Source organism: Chelmon rostratus, chromosome 10 (assembly GCF_017976325.1).
Source record: "Chelmon rostratus isolate fCheRos1 chromosome 10, fCheRos1.pri, whole genome shotgun sequence".
Classification (NCBI taxonomy): domain Eukaryota; kingdom Metazoa; phylum Chordata; class Actinopteri; order Chaetodontiformes; family Chaetodontidae; genus Chelmon; species Chelmon rostratus.
Window position 1 is genome coordinate 25203024 of NC_055667.1, and position 13105 is coordinate 25216128.

The following is a 13105-nucleotide window of genomic DNA, read 5'->3' on the forward strand; positions in this document are numbered from 1 at the left end:
TAGAGTAAAATAAAGTAACTTGCAGGGAAATGAGTAAAAACAAACATAAGAAATAATAAAAATAAAAAATGTTTTAAGTGTGTTTGACAGGGCAAAAGCTCCACTAAAAATCTGATTTTCATCTGTTGTATCTGGCCAAGTGTTGAAAAAGCAGCCAAAAAATTGAATAAAATGACATAGCTTAGAAAAGTCGAGCACAAGCATAATAAATATGCTCAAAATAGTTCACGTCCACCAATAAATTATGACACGGCCTCATTTCGCTGCTCGTTTCATGTGCTAGCTAAATGTTTGCTCCAGATCTGCAGGTGGAGAGGGGGTTTCTGAGACGGACACAGGTCTCCAACAAAGGCAGTTTCCTCCCTTGGAATCAATGGACGCAGGACCTGCTGCACGTCTGCTAAAGAGGCGAGTCAGCGGCCACACCCACATGACCTAGATACAGCGTCTCGGGTCCTGAACCATCTTTGTTACCGTCCACAAGTAATTAAAAAATACACAACACGTATCACATGACTGAAACAGTGTCACTCCGAGGGGTTTCTGCGTGTCACCCACTGGCCCTGTTCAAAGGCTCGCAGCAAACCTCCACACAGGCTCAGCAGAGGGCTGCCAGACTTGGTGACTTTGTGTGTAAAATGCACAGACGGCTCCATCAAACAGGCGCTGGGCCTCTGGCGTGCAGAAGGTCAACGACGTGGAAGCTTCCCGGGTCACGTCTCGTTGTTGGTGTTTGAGCTTGACCGACTTGTTTTTCCGCTCACCTGAAGGACAGCCTCACAGTGTGCAACACAAGGCGCTTCTTTATTCTGTCTCTGCCTATAAGCCTGCACATTTTTATTATTTAGAGCTGCATGTTTTCTTCTATTTTTACTCTCATTATGTTCTTTAACAAGCTTCATCAGCTTGATTTTGTCAGGTATCTTTCGGGTCTTCAGTGGCAGCTGAGCGTCACTCTCCCTGCTGAAGGTTTTACTCGAAGGATCAGACAGTTAAATTCAGCAATGGTCACATGCATGTCAGTTCTGTCACGTAGTTAATATTTCTATAATAGCACATCAAAGAGGGGAAAAAGCTGAAGCAGCAATGCAAAACAGAAGCGGTGAAGGTGTGCAGACAGTGACAGACAGTCTTTTTTTGGAAGATTTGGAAAATTCTCACAGGATAATATGTAAATGTGACAGGCCCGGAGGCACAAGGTTTTAGGACTCAAAATGCAGACCACAGACAGCTCAGCGAAGTTTCAAAAATAAAGGAATTTATTAACTCAACATGCTCAGGATAAATGGCGAAATACAAACTGATAAATGACACAAAGTACAACAGAAAACGCAAAGGATAAACTTAAAGAACAAAAACTATCAAAGGCTCAAAGATGGCTCAACAACAAAGTACTAACAAAAGGTGCAAGGCTGAACTAATCTCAAAGGCTAGATACAAAGTAGCAAACAAAAGATTCAAGGCTATACTAATAACTAGACTTACAGGGACACAGAAGACAAGGATCATGGAAAGCTAGATAGCAAGGCAAGTACAGGACAAGGCACGAGACAATCTGGCACAGGACAAAGGGAGACGCAGACTATATATACAAGAGGTAACAAGGAACAGGTGGAGACAATTAGGGCGGGGTAGACAATCAGACAGGCGGGAAACACACTGGGAAGTCAAGGGGCCTGAAACGAGAGGAGAGTTAGGTTTCACAGTAAAACAGGAAGTGCAAGACGGGACATGACGCTCGTGAACAAAACACATTAACAAATCCGACGAGACAAAATGTGAAGGAGTGGAAAAGGTCAAACTGTGCCGCCCTTACTCACAGATTGAAGTGCTTCCTACTAACACAGACAGAAGATGGAAATGTGACTGTTCCATACAGAATTTGCAAAGTTAAAAGGACAAAAATTGCAGAAACTTGGGAATGTGACTGCCAAGACTTTTGCATTCAGAAAAGTAGAAGACATAAAAAGTTTGACCCGATTAATCACCAAACATACAGCAGGCATTTGTTCAGCTGGACCATCTGGTCACATGACCCTGCGAGCTGGATAAATGCCATCATGAGGTCTCATCACGACATGCACGTAAAAGGATAGAATCATTACGAAGACATGTTTGTGTCAGTGAGTGGCAGGGCTGAGCTTCTTTTTCTCCAGAGGACTTGGAACGATTTCATTTCCTGTTGAAAATAATAAAACTCAAAGCCGTTTCCAGCTGGTTCACAGTGGATATTTCTGCAGGAATGATTCAGGAAATCTGAGCAGGCAAACTTCTGCAGGACAGTCTGAAATGGGTCAGATCTGGGAGAGGATGATTCTCCGGCCAGACCAGACCAGACCACACGGTTTTCCCAGAGACCCTCCCTCACCCCCTGCAGCATGGCGTCATCCGTCTGGTCTGAGACGCTGCAGGGCGCTCGAATACAAACGCTCACTGTGACCTTGTTGCGTCTGAAAGGTGAAGAGGAGACTCAGTGGCATCCTGTATTTACCCGAGAGGGAACATAAAACAAACCCTGTACCAGCTGTCGGCGCAGCAGCAGCCGGTTCCTCTCACAGGCAACTGGAGTGCAGAACTGCAGCACTTGAGTTACAGCTCTTTGGACTACTGTTGACCAGGATTTATGAAAGTGCTTAAACAAGCTATAAAAGCTGTGGCAGCTGTGAGGGAAACACTGTGAAATGTAAATAGAATGTGATGATCTGCAAAACACTGACAGCCCGAAATTAACTGAAAACAGCACAAAGACAACAAATCAACAAATGTTGAAACTGAGAAATTTCCTTGTTTTTGAAAATTAGATCCTCATTTAGACTTCAACACGTTTGAATGAAGTTTGGTCGGGCTCACCACGCTGCTGCATCACCTCTTCTTTGAACATCACTCTGTTAGTGTTCGGGAACTGAGGAGAACAACAATCACGTGGTTCAGCATTACTGGAGTCTTCATAAATGTGCATGTAAGTGCTGATATAGAAATGCAGTCGGCAGAATTATTTAGTTAATTCATTGGTTTAGTTAATAAATAATTTATTTCATTGAAGGTTAAAAACAGGTTAAAAGGTGTTAAAGTATTAATGACTGATTAATAAGTTACAGGTTAATTAATTTATTCTGTACGTTTTTGTTGTTCCTATGGCGGAACTAAAGTTTTGTTTGTGGCTACGACAGTATTAACTGAAGGACTTTGGAGGAAGTTGTGAACGCACAGCTCACGTTGTTTAAGTAGAACTGTCGAATGTGAAGCCAACGGACCTCTTTTCATGACCAGCAGCCAATGAGGTACTTTTTGTTGTTCACGTTTTCGTTAAGTTTTATTTGCATATGTTTACAACATGACGTGATGGATTGTATTTTGTGACACGGACTGTTTGTATGTAATTTATCACAGTCAAGGAAACTCGATATGAGAAGACACCTGCTCATTAAAAATGCCCGTTTCAAAGAACCGACCTGTGTCTGTTGTTGTGAAGAGAGCTACAGTGCAGGTTACCCATGTACCATGCACACTAATGCCCCACCAAACCATCATGGATGCTGGCTTTTGAACTGCGTGCTGATAACAAGCTGGAGGGCCCCTCTCCTCTTCAGCCCATGATTTCCAACAGGAATTTAAAATATTGACCCGTCAGACCTCAGGACAGTTTTCCACTCAGTCCATCTTATATGAGCTCAGGACCAGAGAGGGCAGCAGTGTTTCTGGATCTGGTTTATGTAAAGTTTCCTCTTTGCATGGTAGAGTTGTAACTTCATGTGTGGCTGCAGCGATGAACTGTGTTCACAGACGATGGGTTTTAGTTCCTGAGCTCATGCAGGGAGTCCTCTACAGAATCAGGTCTGTTTTCACTGCAGTGTCTGAAAAATCTTCTAATGACATTTTGTACTGTAGATAATGAAATCCCCAAAATCTTTGCAGTTTTACGTTGAGTAACATAATTCTTGTTTGCACTATTAGGCAGCACAGTGTGTCACAGAGCGGTGAACCCCTCCCCATCTTTACCTCAGACACACTCAGCCTCTCTGGCTGCTCGTTATCGACCCAATCATGTGACTCACCTGTTGCCAGTTAACCTGATTAACTGTGAGGTTTTCCCCCAGCTGTTTTCTCATTTTGTAACGATGAAGCCACAGAGGATAATCACCCGACTCTGCAGCTCCTCTCAGCTTTAAACAGCGTTTTACTCTCTTTCAGCTCGTTGTTTGTGATGTCAGTGCAGCTGTTTTCAGCAAGAAGGCTCTGATAAACTGACCGGACACAACAGCTGCTGAGTATTTAGCAGCTAAAGATGTTTCATTCAGGTGTTGGTGGGGAGTAAGAGCAGAGTAAACATAAACATGACTCTGAATTAATGCAAATGTAGCTCTGCTGGATGTGCACACAGGCAACAAGTTCCCCATCACAACTTCCTAAAGTCATAATGTGTCAGTGTTGCATTAACAGGTTGCTGCTCCGCCCACTGGTGGAAAAACTGTTCATGTTCATTTCCCTGAAAGGTTTTCTCTGAGAAGTACAGAACAAAACTTCACAACAAAACGGATCAAAAGTTAGTCAGTGCAGGAAAACTGAAGCTCTCACAACAAGCACAGTTTCTCTGCAGCGTCAGCGGACACTAACAGTGCATTTTTTAATAATTCACAGCAACATTTTCCTCTCTGCACAGCAAAGCCTCAGCCTCTCCATAAACCAGCCAGGATGTCTGCAGAGTCTCTGAGGTTTCCCCCCTTTTCTCATGTTTGCTTGAGATTCTCATTCTCAAAGAGGCTTCAGTGTTTGCATTTAGCATGTTCACACGAGGATATCTGCGCTCGAGCAGTGAGAGAGGCTGATTGTTTTCAGTGTTTTAATATGCATCAAATGATTTGTCTGGGGTAAAGACTCTTTAATCCGACCACAGACATCTTCTTAAGGTCTTTTAAATCAATTCTTTTGGTGAGATGTCTGAACTGTAATATGCAACCTTTTCATTTAGATGCTTTTTTTTTGTTGTTTGCAGTCGAAACAATCAGCCAAATACCAGGCGTGCCTGGAAACTTGCATTTCGAGGAGAGGCTTGTTTGCCAAGTCAGAGTGCATCAAGGACAAACTTCGTCCTGCATTCAGATGCTATAAGGGGAGATTTATTTTCTGTCAGTACAATCGCATGACTCAGCAAGAGTCAAGTGCCTGTTGCCCCAAGCCTCCATTACTGTGGAATACACACAGCCAGTGAAGATTATATATCTGAGTCATTTCTTATGCTTTATTTAATCCTTCAATGTACAACCCTGATTCCACAACAGTTGGGACTCTGTGTAAAACATAAATAAAAACAGAATTCAATCATTAACAAACTGTTTACTGACATCAGTTTTACAAAATGTTGCTGAGTCCATGTAGTAACATCCTTTATGTGTTCACAGAGTGTTAAACCTGGCGAACCACTGAGCCTTTCCAGGATGCTCCTTTCATACCCAATCATGATACTATCACCTGTTACCAATCAACCTGTTTACCTGTGGAATGATCCAAACAGGTGTTTTTGGAGCGTTCCACATCTTTCCCAGTCTTTAGTTGCTCCTGTCCAAACTGGTTTGAAACGTGTTGCTGCATCAGATTCAGAATAAGCAGATATTTACAAAAATCAATGAAGCTGATGAGGCCAAACATTAAAAATATTGTTTTTGTGCTCTTTCATGACCAAGATCATATAGAGGATAATCATACACACAGAAATGAGTTCTTGTGGTTCTCTGTGTAACGTTAAAGACAACAATTACAAGTGACTTTCACATGCTTGAATATAATGTTTTAAAATCCTCAAAAGGGATTTAATTTTTGTTCTTTGCAACTCATTTCATTTTCAGTGAGCACATGTTTTAAAAGTTTTTCCAAACTCAGTATGAACAAGCTGCACAGTGAAAGCTAAAATGCTCTGTTAGCTGACACAATGACTGTATTAGATCTGGTCAGAGTAGCAGTAGTAGGTAGTTGTTCCAGTATAGATCTTCATAGATAAATAAAGCACATCAGTGCATCAACCTTCTCACCTCATGTAAGTTACTGACCAGCAGAAGAGAAATATGACTTTATCAGATACAAAAATCTAATTTGACTCAGTTTTCTTGTCTGTTATCCAACCAGACTCTTTCTCTCTATATATATATAATGTAAAATAAAACACATGTTTTCAGCATTTAACTGTTTCAATTTGTCTACATTGTGTGTGTGATTGCATTTAGCTTCTTATATTGAGGTCAGCATGAGCCATAAAACCTGACACCCTGACCCCCCGCCTTACATCCACATGCCACACGACAAGGCTCCGTCTGAGCAAACATGACCTGGAGCAAGAAAGGAGTGTGTGAGGGAGTCTGTCTGTGCAGCGGAGTCTCTCAAACTTACTTCACACAATGACCCTGAAAGATACTCTGTTAGTTTATACATTTACATTTGAATGTATTTAATTTCCGTCTGAAGCATATAACTCTGATTGTGGGATTATGAATACGACCATCCCTCCACATCTTGAAATATAATTTTTAATTGAGGCTGATCGTTAATATAGATGTTTCCTGACTTTGTCCGACCATCCATCCTGAACAGTTGCTGCATTACTGTGGAGGGAAACAAAATCACTGCCAAAATAACAACAAACATGACATACAGGACAAATACAGTACATTCAGCTGTGTTACTCTGGGCAGTAATACTTCAGAGAAATGATGGCAGAGTAAATGGGTGGCATGAGTTTGTATGTCTGCCGGTGAAAAGCAGAAAAAACTGAAGAATGGTCTATTTTTACCCCTTTTTCCACACTGTGAAAACACTCCATTACATGCATGTGTAAGCAGTATGACAATTTTTTTTTTCCTGCACTTGAGGACTCAGCTGCATTCAACCACCTTCTGATTCGGGACTTTTTTTTTTTTTTTGGCTGTTTGGGGGAAATAATTGTCTCTGGGTGCATAATTTCTTGACTTTTTATATATCTATCAACATATATAATTTAAAAAATAATATAATCATAACTGTGCAGTATGATCTAGTATAAGGTAGTACACTGTTCTCTACAGCAGGTGGCGGCATCTGCAGCTACAAGCTTGTGGTCCGCCGTTAAGGACTAAGAGAAGAAGAAGGTCGCTAACCGCCTTTAAAAGCAAGAAAGAAGAAGAACGGCACGAGCAGCCAAAGTTTCATTGGTTGAGCCGTAGTGACGTCATAGTCAGTCCAGCCGGTTAGTCTGCTCAGTGGAGTCAACATGGCGGCGTTGGATGTCATTGTGGACAACTTTGTCAAACTCTGGAAGATACCAGCCGTCCGACAGCGGTTCCCCTGGATGTTTTTGGTGATTTCATTCGTGGGATCAGTTCTGCAGTACCTGGAGCTCGTCCCGCAGACATATTTCAGCAGCAGCAAAAATGCCCTGAACGTGTAAGTAGTGCTAGTATGTTGTTTGCTAGTTCAGGTTTGCTGACAGCTCACCTGTCGCTGACTGTGAGGTGGCCGACTGATGACAGAAAGGTGAAAGTACCATCAAGAATTCCCGGACTGTGATGAAATTAGCAACGCTGAAGTAAAGTAGGTCAAAGGTAAACTGCAGCTATTTGCTGTGCTGCAACATTTCGCCTTCATTGCTCAGTCGAACAGTTCAAAACAAGACGAAGAGATAAACAGAAAACAAAGGCTCATTCCTGCAATCACTGTGAATTAACTCTAATTCATTAACAGTAATTCTCAATCTGCTTAAGTTAACTGTTAGCCCTGTAAAGATAGGCGTGTAAGTCCCACTTGAAACTTGCAATAAAATGTTAACGGACTAAAATCTGATGATTTACCATCAAATCAAATTTAGCTTTAGCCGACATGACAGCAGTGGTTGTATAATTAAACCCTTAGATTAAAGCTAGCTCTGAAATGATAACCAACATTGCTGCGTTAAGAACTCACCAGATGGAAAGAGTTCATCCCCCTTTGACTGTAGTGGGAATTAGAAAAGACAAGTAATTTGTATTTTCTTTGTCTCTTTGTATTCATGTGGATCATATTTTCTTTTCATCTGATTGGGATTAGTGAACTGCCTGCTGCCTGTAGTGTCATCGAGCTACAACAGTTTAATTATTGAGAGTCAATTAACCATTTTAGTCATTTTTTCCAATATGAAATCCAAACATTTGCTGGTTCCAGCTTCTCAAGTCTGATGATTTGAAACTTTTCTATGTCATAAATGATAGTAAATTAAATATCTTTGGGTTTTGGACTGTTGATCAGACAAAACGCGACATTTGAAGGCTCTGGGAACAGGCATTTTTCAGTATTTCCCGACATTTCTTAGGTAAATAATTGATTAATGAAGAAAATAGTCAACTGAAGAATTATTAATTAAAATGATCAGTGTTTGTAGCCCTGCAGATGTAAATACATAAAGGTTAAGATGGATAATTAATTGTATTGATACTCAGAGGGGAAACTTGTTTTATGCAAAGTGACAAATACCAAAAAGGTATCTTCACAACAGAGCTGCTTCAGACTGCAGATAAACTGATAAACATAGTTCAGTAATGAGTACTATGAACTAAGTGCTATTGTGGACACTGTGTTCCTCTTGCAGGTATTTTGTCAAGTTGTCCTGGGGGTGGAATTTGCTGCTGCTGACGCCCTTCCTCCTGCTCACCTACTCCTTCAGCAGGAGTGTGTACTTTCTCGGCCGGCGGCTGCTGTCTCTGGTTGTGGCGACCGCCATCTGGTACTTCTGCACAGAGACGTTCTTCTACATTGAGGACGTGACCGGCTCGTGTTTTGAAACTGACACCATGGATGTCATCACCAAGGAGTTCACCTCCAAAGCCAGCTGCAGGCGGGCCGGCTTCCGCTGGCATGGCTTCGACATCTCAGGACACTCCTTCATCCTGGCGTACTCCGCTCTCCTCATCATGGAGGAAACGGCACACATGGCCTCCCTCAAGAGAGCCAGTCTCCCTGCACTGCACAGGATGGTCCTCAACCTGCTGTACTTGGCCTTGAATCTTATCGTGATCATTTGGGTGTGGATGTTTACCTGCACCTCTATTTACTTCCATGATCTATATCAGAATTTGCTCGGGACCATATGTGGCCTGTTGGGGTGGCATCTGACATACCGGGTTTGGTATCTAAATCCTTTGTCACCAGGACTCCCCCCTCAGCCTCACAGGTTTGGACAGAAACAACACGCCTGAGCTGCACTCATACTTCCCTACAACATTGTTGCTAATGTTGCAGCCATCCTCCAAACAACACACTCATGTTGAGGTTATCTGTCTTTGGGTCCAAGCTGCCCAAGCTAGTTAAAGCTATTTTAAGTTATTCCCTCCTCACGGAAAGGTCATTTTGTTCAGGATGACTGGCTTGTAGTTCCTTCATGGTGTTTGGCAGCTGCTGCTCCCGAAATGACTCTTGGTAATCTGAGATCAAAGCAAGACGCTGCTCTGCTGCCCAGCTTCGGCGTCTCACCTTCACTCTGTGTGTGGCTTGCATGCTGCACTATTGTCTCCCAGTTTGTTGCCTTACAGTGCTTTACTCAGAGTAATCACAGTTTTTAGAAGTCTGAGTGGGATCACGTTAGAATGTTTACAGCTCCAGTCGGCTAACACTGATGTTGTATATTTTTGCAGCTGTTTGTTGTTTTTGTAGGAAACTGCCCACAGAACAAAGTCAGATAAGAGACTGTAGCTAGAGTGGGCTCACGTTTCATTTAAATGAACTGTCCGTTTCTCATCACATGTCGTTCGGGGTTAGCGTGTGTCATCACTATATGTGAAGTTTGCTCAGAGGATGTAGCTTGAATAGCAGGTATAAAAATACTGTTAATGTCTCATCATACAGTACGTAGACTGTAGTTATAACCAGCCCTGCAAGTGCAAATTATTGATATTGAAATCCTGGAAATATTAATGATTATTTTTATTATAGATTAATCTGCCATTTTTTTTGATTGATTAATCAACTAATTGTTTCAGCTGTAATTTTATAATTACAATATGAAATCTCTAAATCTGAATTAACCTGCTAAGCAGTGTCATCAAATATTGCCAAAGCCTGATATCTTATTCCTTTGTGCCATAGAGCTCCAGTGTTGTCCAGAAACATTTAAAAACACATGGATGAAAACAGGCACTTTGTTATTTTCAGTCCTGCTGCCAGAAATACTTACTAAAGCAACAAATATGCATTAATCTGCGTCTGAAAATAGTCCAAAACAAATACGGTATTAACTGTAGTTTTCTGAAAAGTACCATGAATATAAACTGAAGGGTTTTTTTAATTGACCTGTTATTAAAGTTTGACGTCCTCGAGGCTGAGTGCCACAGACGTGGTAGGAAAAGTTGACTTACGAGATTCTTTGTTTTTGGTATTTTTTTAAGAATTTGTTGACAATAATGATAATATAAAATGACAGCTGCCTCAGCGTGTAACTGGGACTGTTGGGAAAATTAAGATGCTCTTCACTCAGAACTTTTATTCCCAAGAACTACTTCTGGATGACACAAAGGTTCCTCCAGCCTGTTGTTTGCGTTTGCACCGCAGCCTAAAGACCCTGAAGAATACGCAGATTAGTCTGTTTTTACACTTGATTCTTACCTGATACGTCCATCTGTCTTATTTTCTTTTATTTCCCTACAGCTTTGTGCTGTAACTCTATTTTGATATGTCGAAACAATTTGGGTTGCAGCTGCAGATTTTAAAAATCGTGTCTGAAAGATTCAAGAAGAAAAGAAAATCCTCAGAGTACTCGACCAATCAGAAATTGTTAGCACTGCAAGCCCCACCCCCAAAGTTTGCATTCTACTTCTCCCACCTGAGCAAAATAATGTCTCCGGGACTTAATTTAGACCCTGGTCCCTGCGGTGGAAACGCAACAACTGTCCCTAACGTACGTGTAAATCATAGCAGAATTTTAAAGAATATCAATAAGTTTAATGACATGTGAAATACACATTTACAAGCTCTACACTGAAGCGAACGTAGCGAGTTTTGGTGAAATAAAAACCAGGATCTGCGTATTCCATTTTCATTATTTATTTGTCATTGATGGCAACTGAATAAATTAAGGCTTATGAACAAACATCATAAAAAGCACCATAAATAAATGCATATATAGAAATATAAAAAATAAAAAGTAAGAAATAAAAAAATACTATAGTGAAATATAATGGCCACAAATCACAACTAGGATTTCTCGACTTGAACTCTTTGTGTGTTCCCAGAAGTACAGATCCAGACCCCTCAGGTAGCATGATTTCAGTCAGAAGAAGCAGAGGTTGTAACAGATGTGCCTGCAGTAACCAAAATTGTTCACGATGACTGGCTGGTTATGAGGTTTTCTTAACGTTTGTGAATGTCTGAGCATCGAAAAGTCAACATAAAATAACAATTATGATTCAGTTGCAACAGGAAATAGTATGTTACACTTCAGAGTCCTCTCGCTTACGTCAGAACTTATGAAATAAATAAATATTCAGGTATGTATTTTTAAATCTTCTCTTTTTGCCATTTGCATCACTGCTGCTCATGTGAGAGCAGTTTCACAACAGATAACCTCCCTGTTTCCTTAAATGCATATCTCAAATGTCTTCCAGGCATGAAGGATTGATTCCAGACACTTAAATCTGCTGTCTATGGCTTTACTGCACTCTCCATATCTCCATTACCAAATATGAAGCTGAGCTACAGCTTCTACACTTCTGTTTTCTGGATGAGAATCAGATTTATCACCAGATGTGATGCAGCAGGGAGACGCTGCTATTAAAGGAGCACTGATCATCGTCTTTGGTTTAACGTAATCTGCCACAGCTGCAGCGTGCTGCTAATCACCACCTGCAGAGATGAGTTTCTGTCGCAGGAGAAAACAGGGAGCATCCAAACTGGAAAATAAATGACTTTCATTATCCAAAGCCTGGTAGTTATCCTTCTTAATGACAGAAAGAAACACTGAGCTGCGAGTCCTCACTGCAAGAAAGTCTGTATAACCAGCCATAAAACCAAAAGCAGCGTACACCTCCAGCCAGTACCTCACGTAATGAGTTAAAACTAAAGAGTGCACAGGTTCAGGAGCAGAATTCTAGCATGAGAAACCCTGGAGATCTGACTCAGAAACAGCAGAAAGGCTCCCATTAAGGGTAAGTGTGGAGCGAGAGAAGTACACTGCATCATCACACAACGAGACAGCTGGCGAGGCTAACAGGGGGAAAGGCTTTCTTTTTCCTCGTCATACTCCTTTTAGCCTTCAGATGAGTCAGCTTCTCCTCCCCTGTTCCCCTTATTTAACCTGTGAGCTCATTAAAAATTCAGCACGGTGAAATAAGTGAGACGATGTATAATTAAAAAATATCTATCTGTAAAAACAATCTTGCATCTGTCAGGAGGAGTCGTCGACAAACAGGCCGCGGTAAAATCCAGGGGTTTTTCTCGCTCAGTATTGCTGAGGGACCATCTCCAACACACTGCACAGTGCAGGTGCTTCAAAGGTTACAAACAGCGTCAGAACGTTTAGAAATCTGTGGTTCTGATGCTCGGTAGCGATCATAAATTCTGCCTCTGGGATACAAAATCCTCCCGTCACGAGACGCTCACACGATAAGAAAGTACCCATGCAATGAAATCTACATCCTACAGCTAATGCAACACTATTGTGCCAGAGACGCAGAATTTACAATTTTTCTACCAGTTCAGCCAAGTGTAACACCCAGGTTTTGTAACGTGTGAGTGACAGTGGACCAGTGTGTGCTGTGTGACCTGTGGTGCTCGAAATAAACAGACTCTGAGCGCAAGTGTGTGTCTGTGATTCATTGTGTGTAGGGTGCACACTTAGTTCAAGGCAGAGCTCCACATTTTGGGAAATGCACTTTAATATGATGCTACAGTCAGCAGCTTGTGAGCTTAGCTTAGCATGAAGACTGGGAACTTGTACCTGTCATTTATTACCATTATATTAAAGTCACAACGCCAAGAATCCACTTTTCCTACAAATATAAACCAGGGAATCTGTGAAAAACCCAGAAGGTCACATTCCACTGTTGCCAGACTTTTCCAACCATCTGAATAGAACAAATATTCAGTTTTCTGTGCAATAAAAATACTAATTATTGAA

At 41.4% G+C, this 13105-nt stretch overlaps 1 protein-coding gene across 1 annotated transcript; it reads left to right on the forward strand.

Moving 5' to 3' along the window:
- The first annotated feature begins 2289 nt into the window (after window positions 1-2289).
- On the forward strand, window positions 2290-12764 carry fitm2 (fat storage inducing transmembrane protein 2). The gene is made up of 3 exons (XM_041944963.1): window positions 2290-2435; window positions 7228-7410; window positions 8588-12764. The coding sequence occupies exons 1-3, from the start codon at window positions 2290-2292 to the stop codon at window positions 9192-9194; spliced, it is 936 nt and encodes a 311-aa protein (XP_041800897.1). The 3' UTR covers window positions 9195-12764.
- Window positions 12765-13105: the final 341 nt, after the last annotated feature.

Excerpts from the sequence above, each read along its gene's own strand:
- fitm2 (XM_041944963.1), top strand. The coding sequence starts at position 2,290 with ATGGGTCAGATCTGGGAGAGGATGATTCTCCGGCCAGACCAGACCAGA. Across the intron at positions 2,436-7,227 it reads CTCGAATACAAACGCTCACT|TGGAGTCAACATGGCGGCGT; the intron begins GTGACCTTGTTG and ends TAGTCTGCTCAG. Across the intron at positions 7,411-8,587 it reads AGCAAAAATGCCCTGAACGT|GTATTTTGTCAAGTTGTCCT; the intron begins GTAAGTAGTGCT and ends TTCCTCTTGCAG.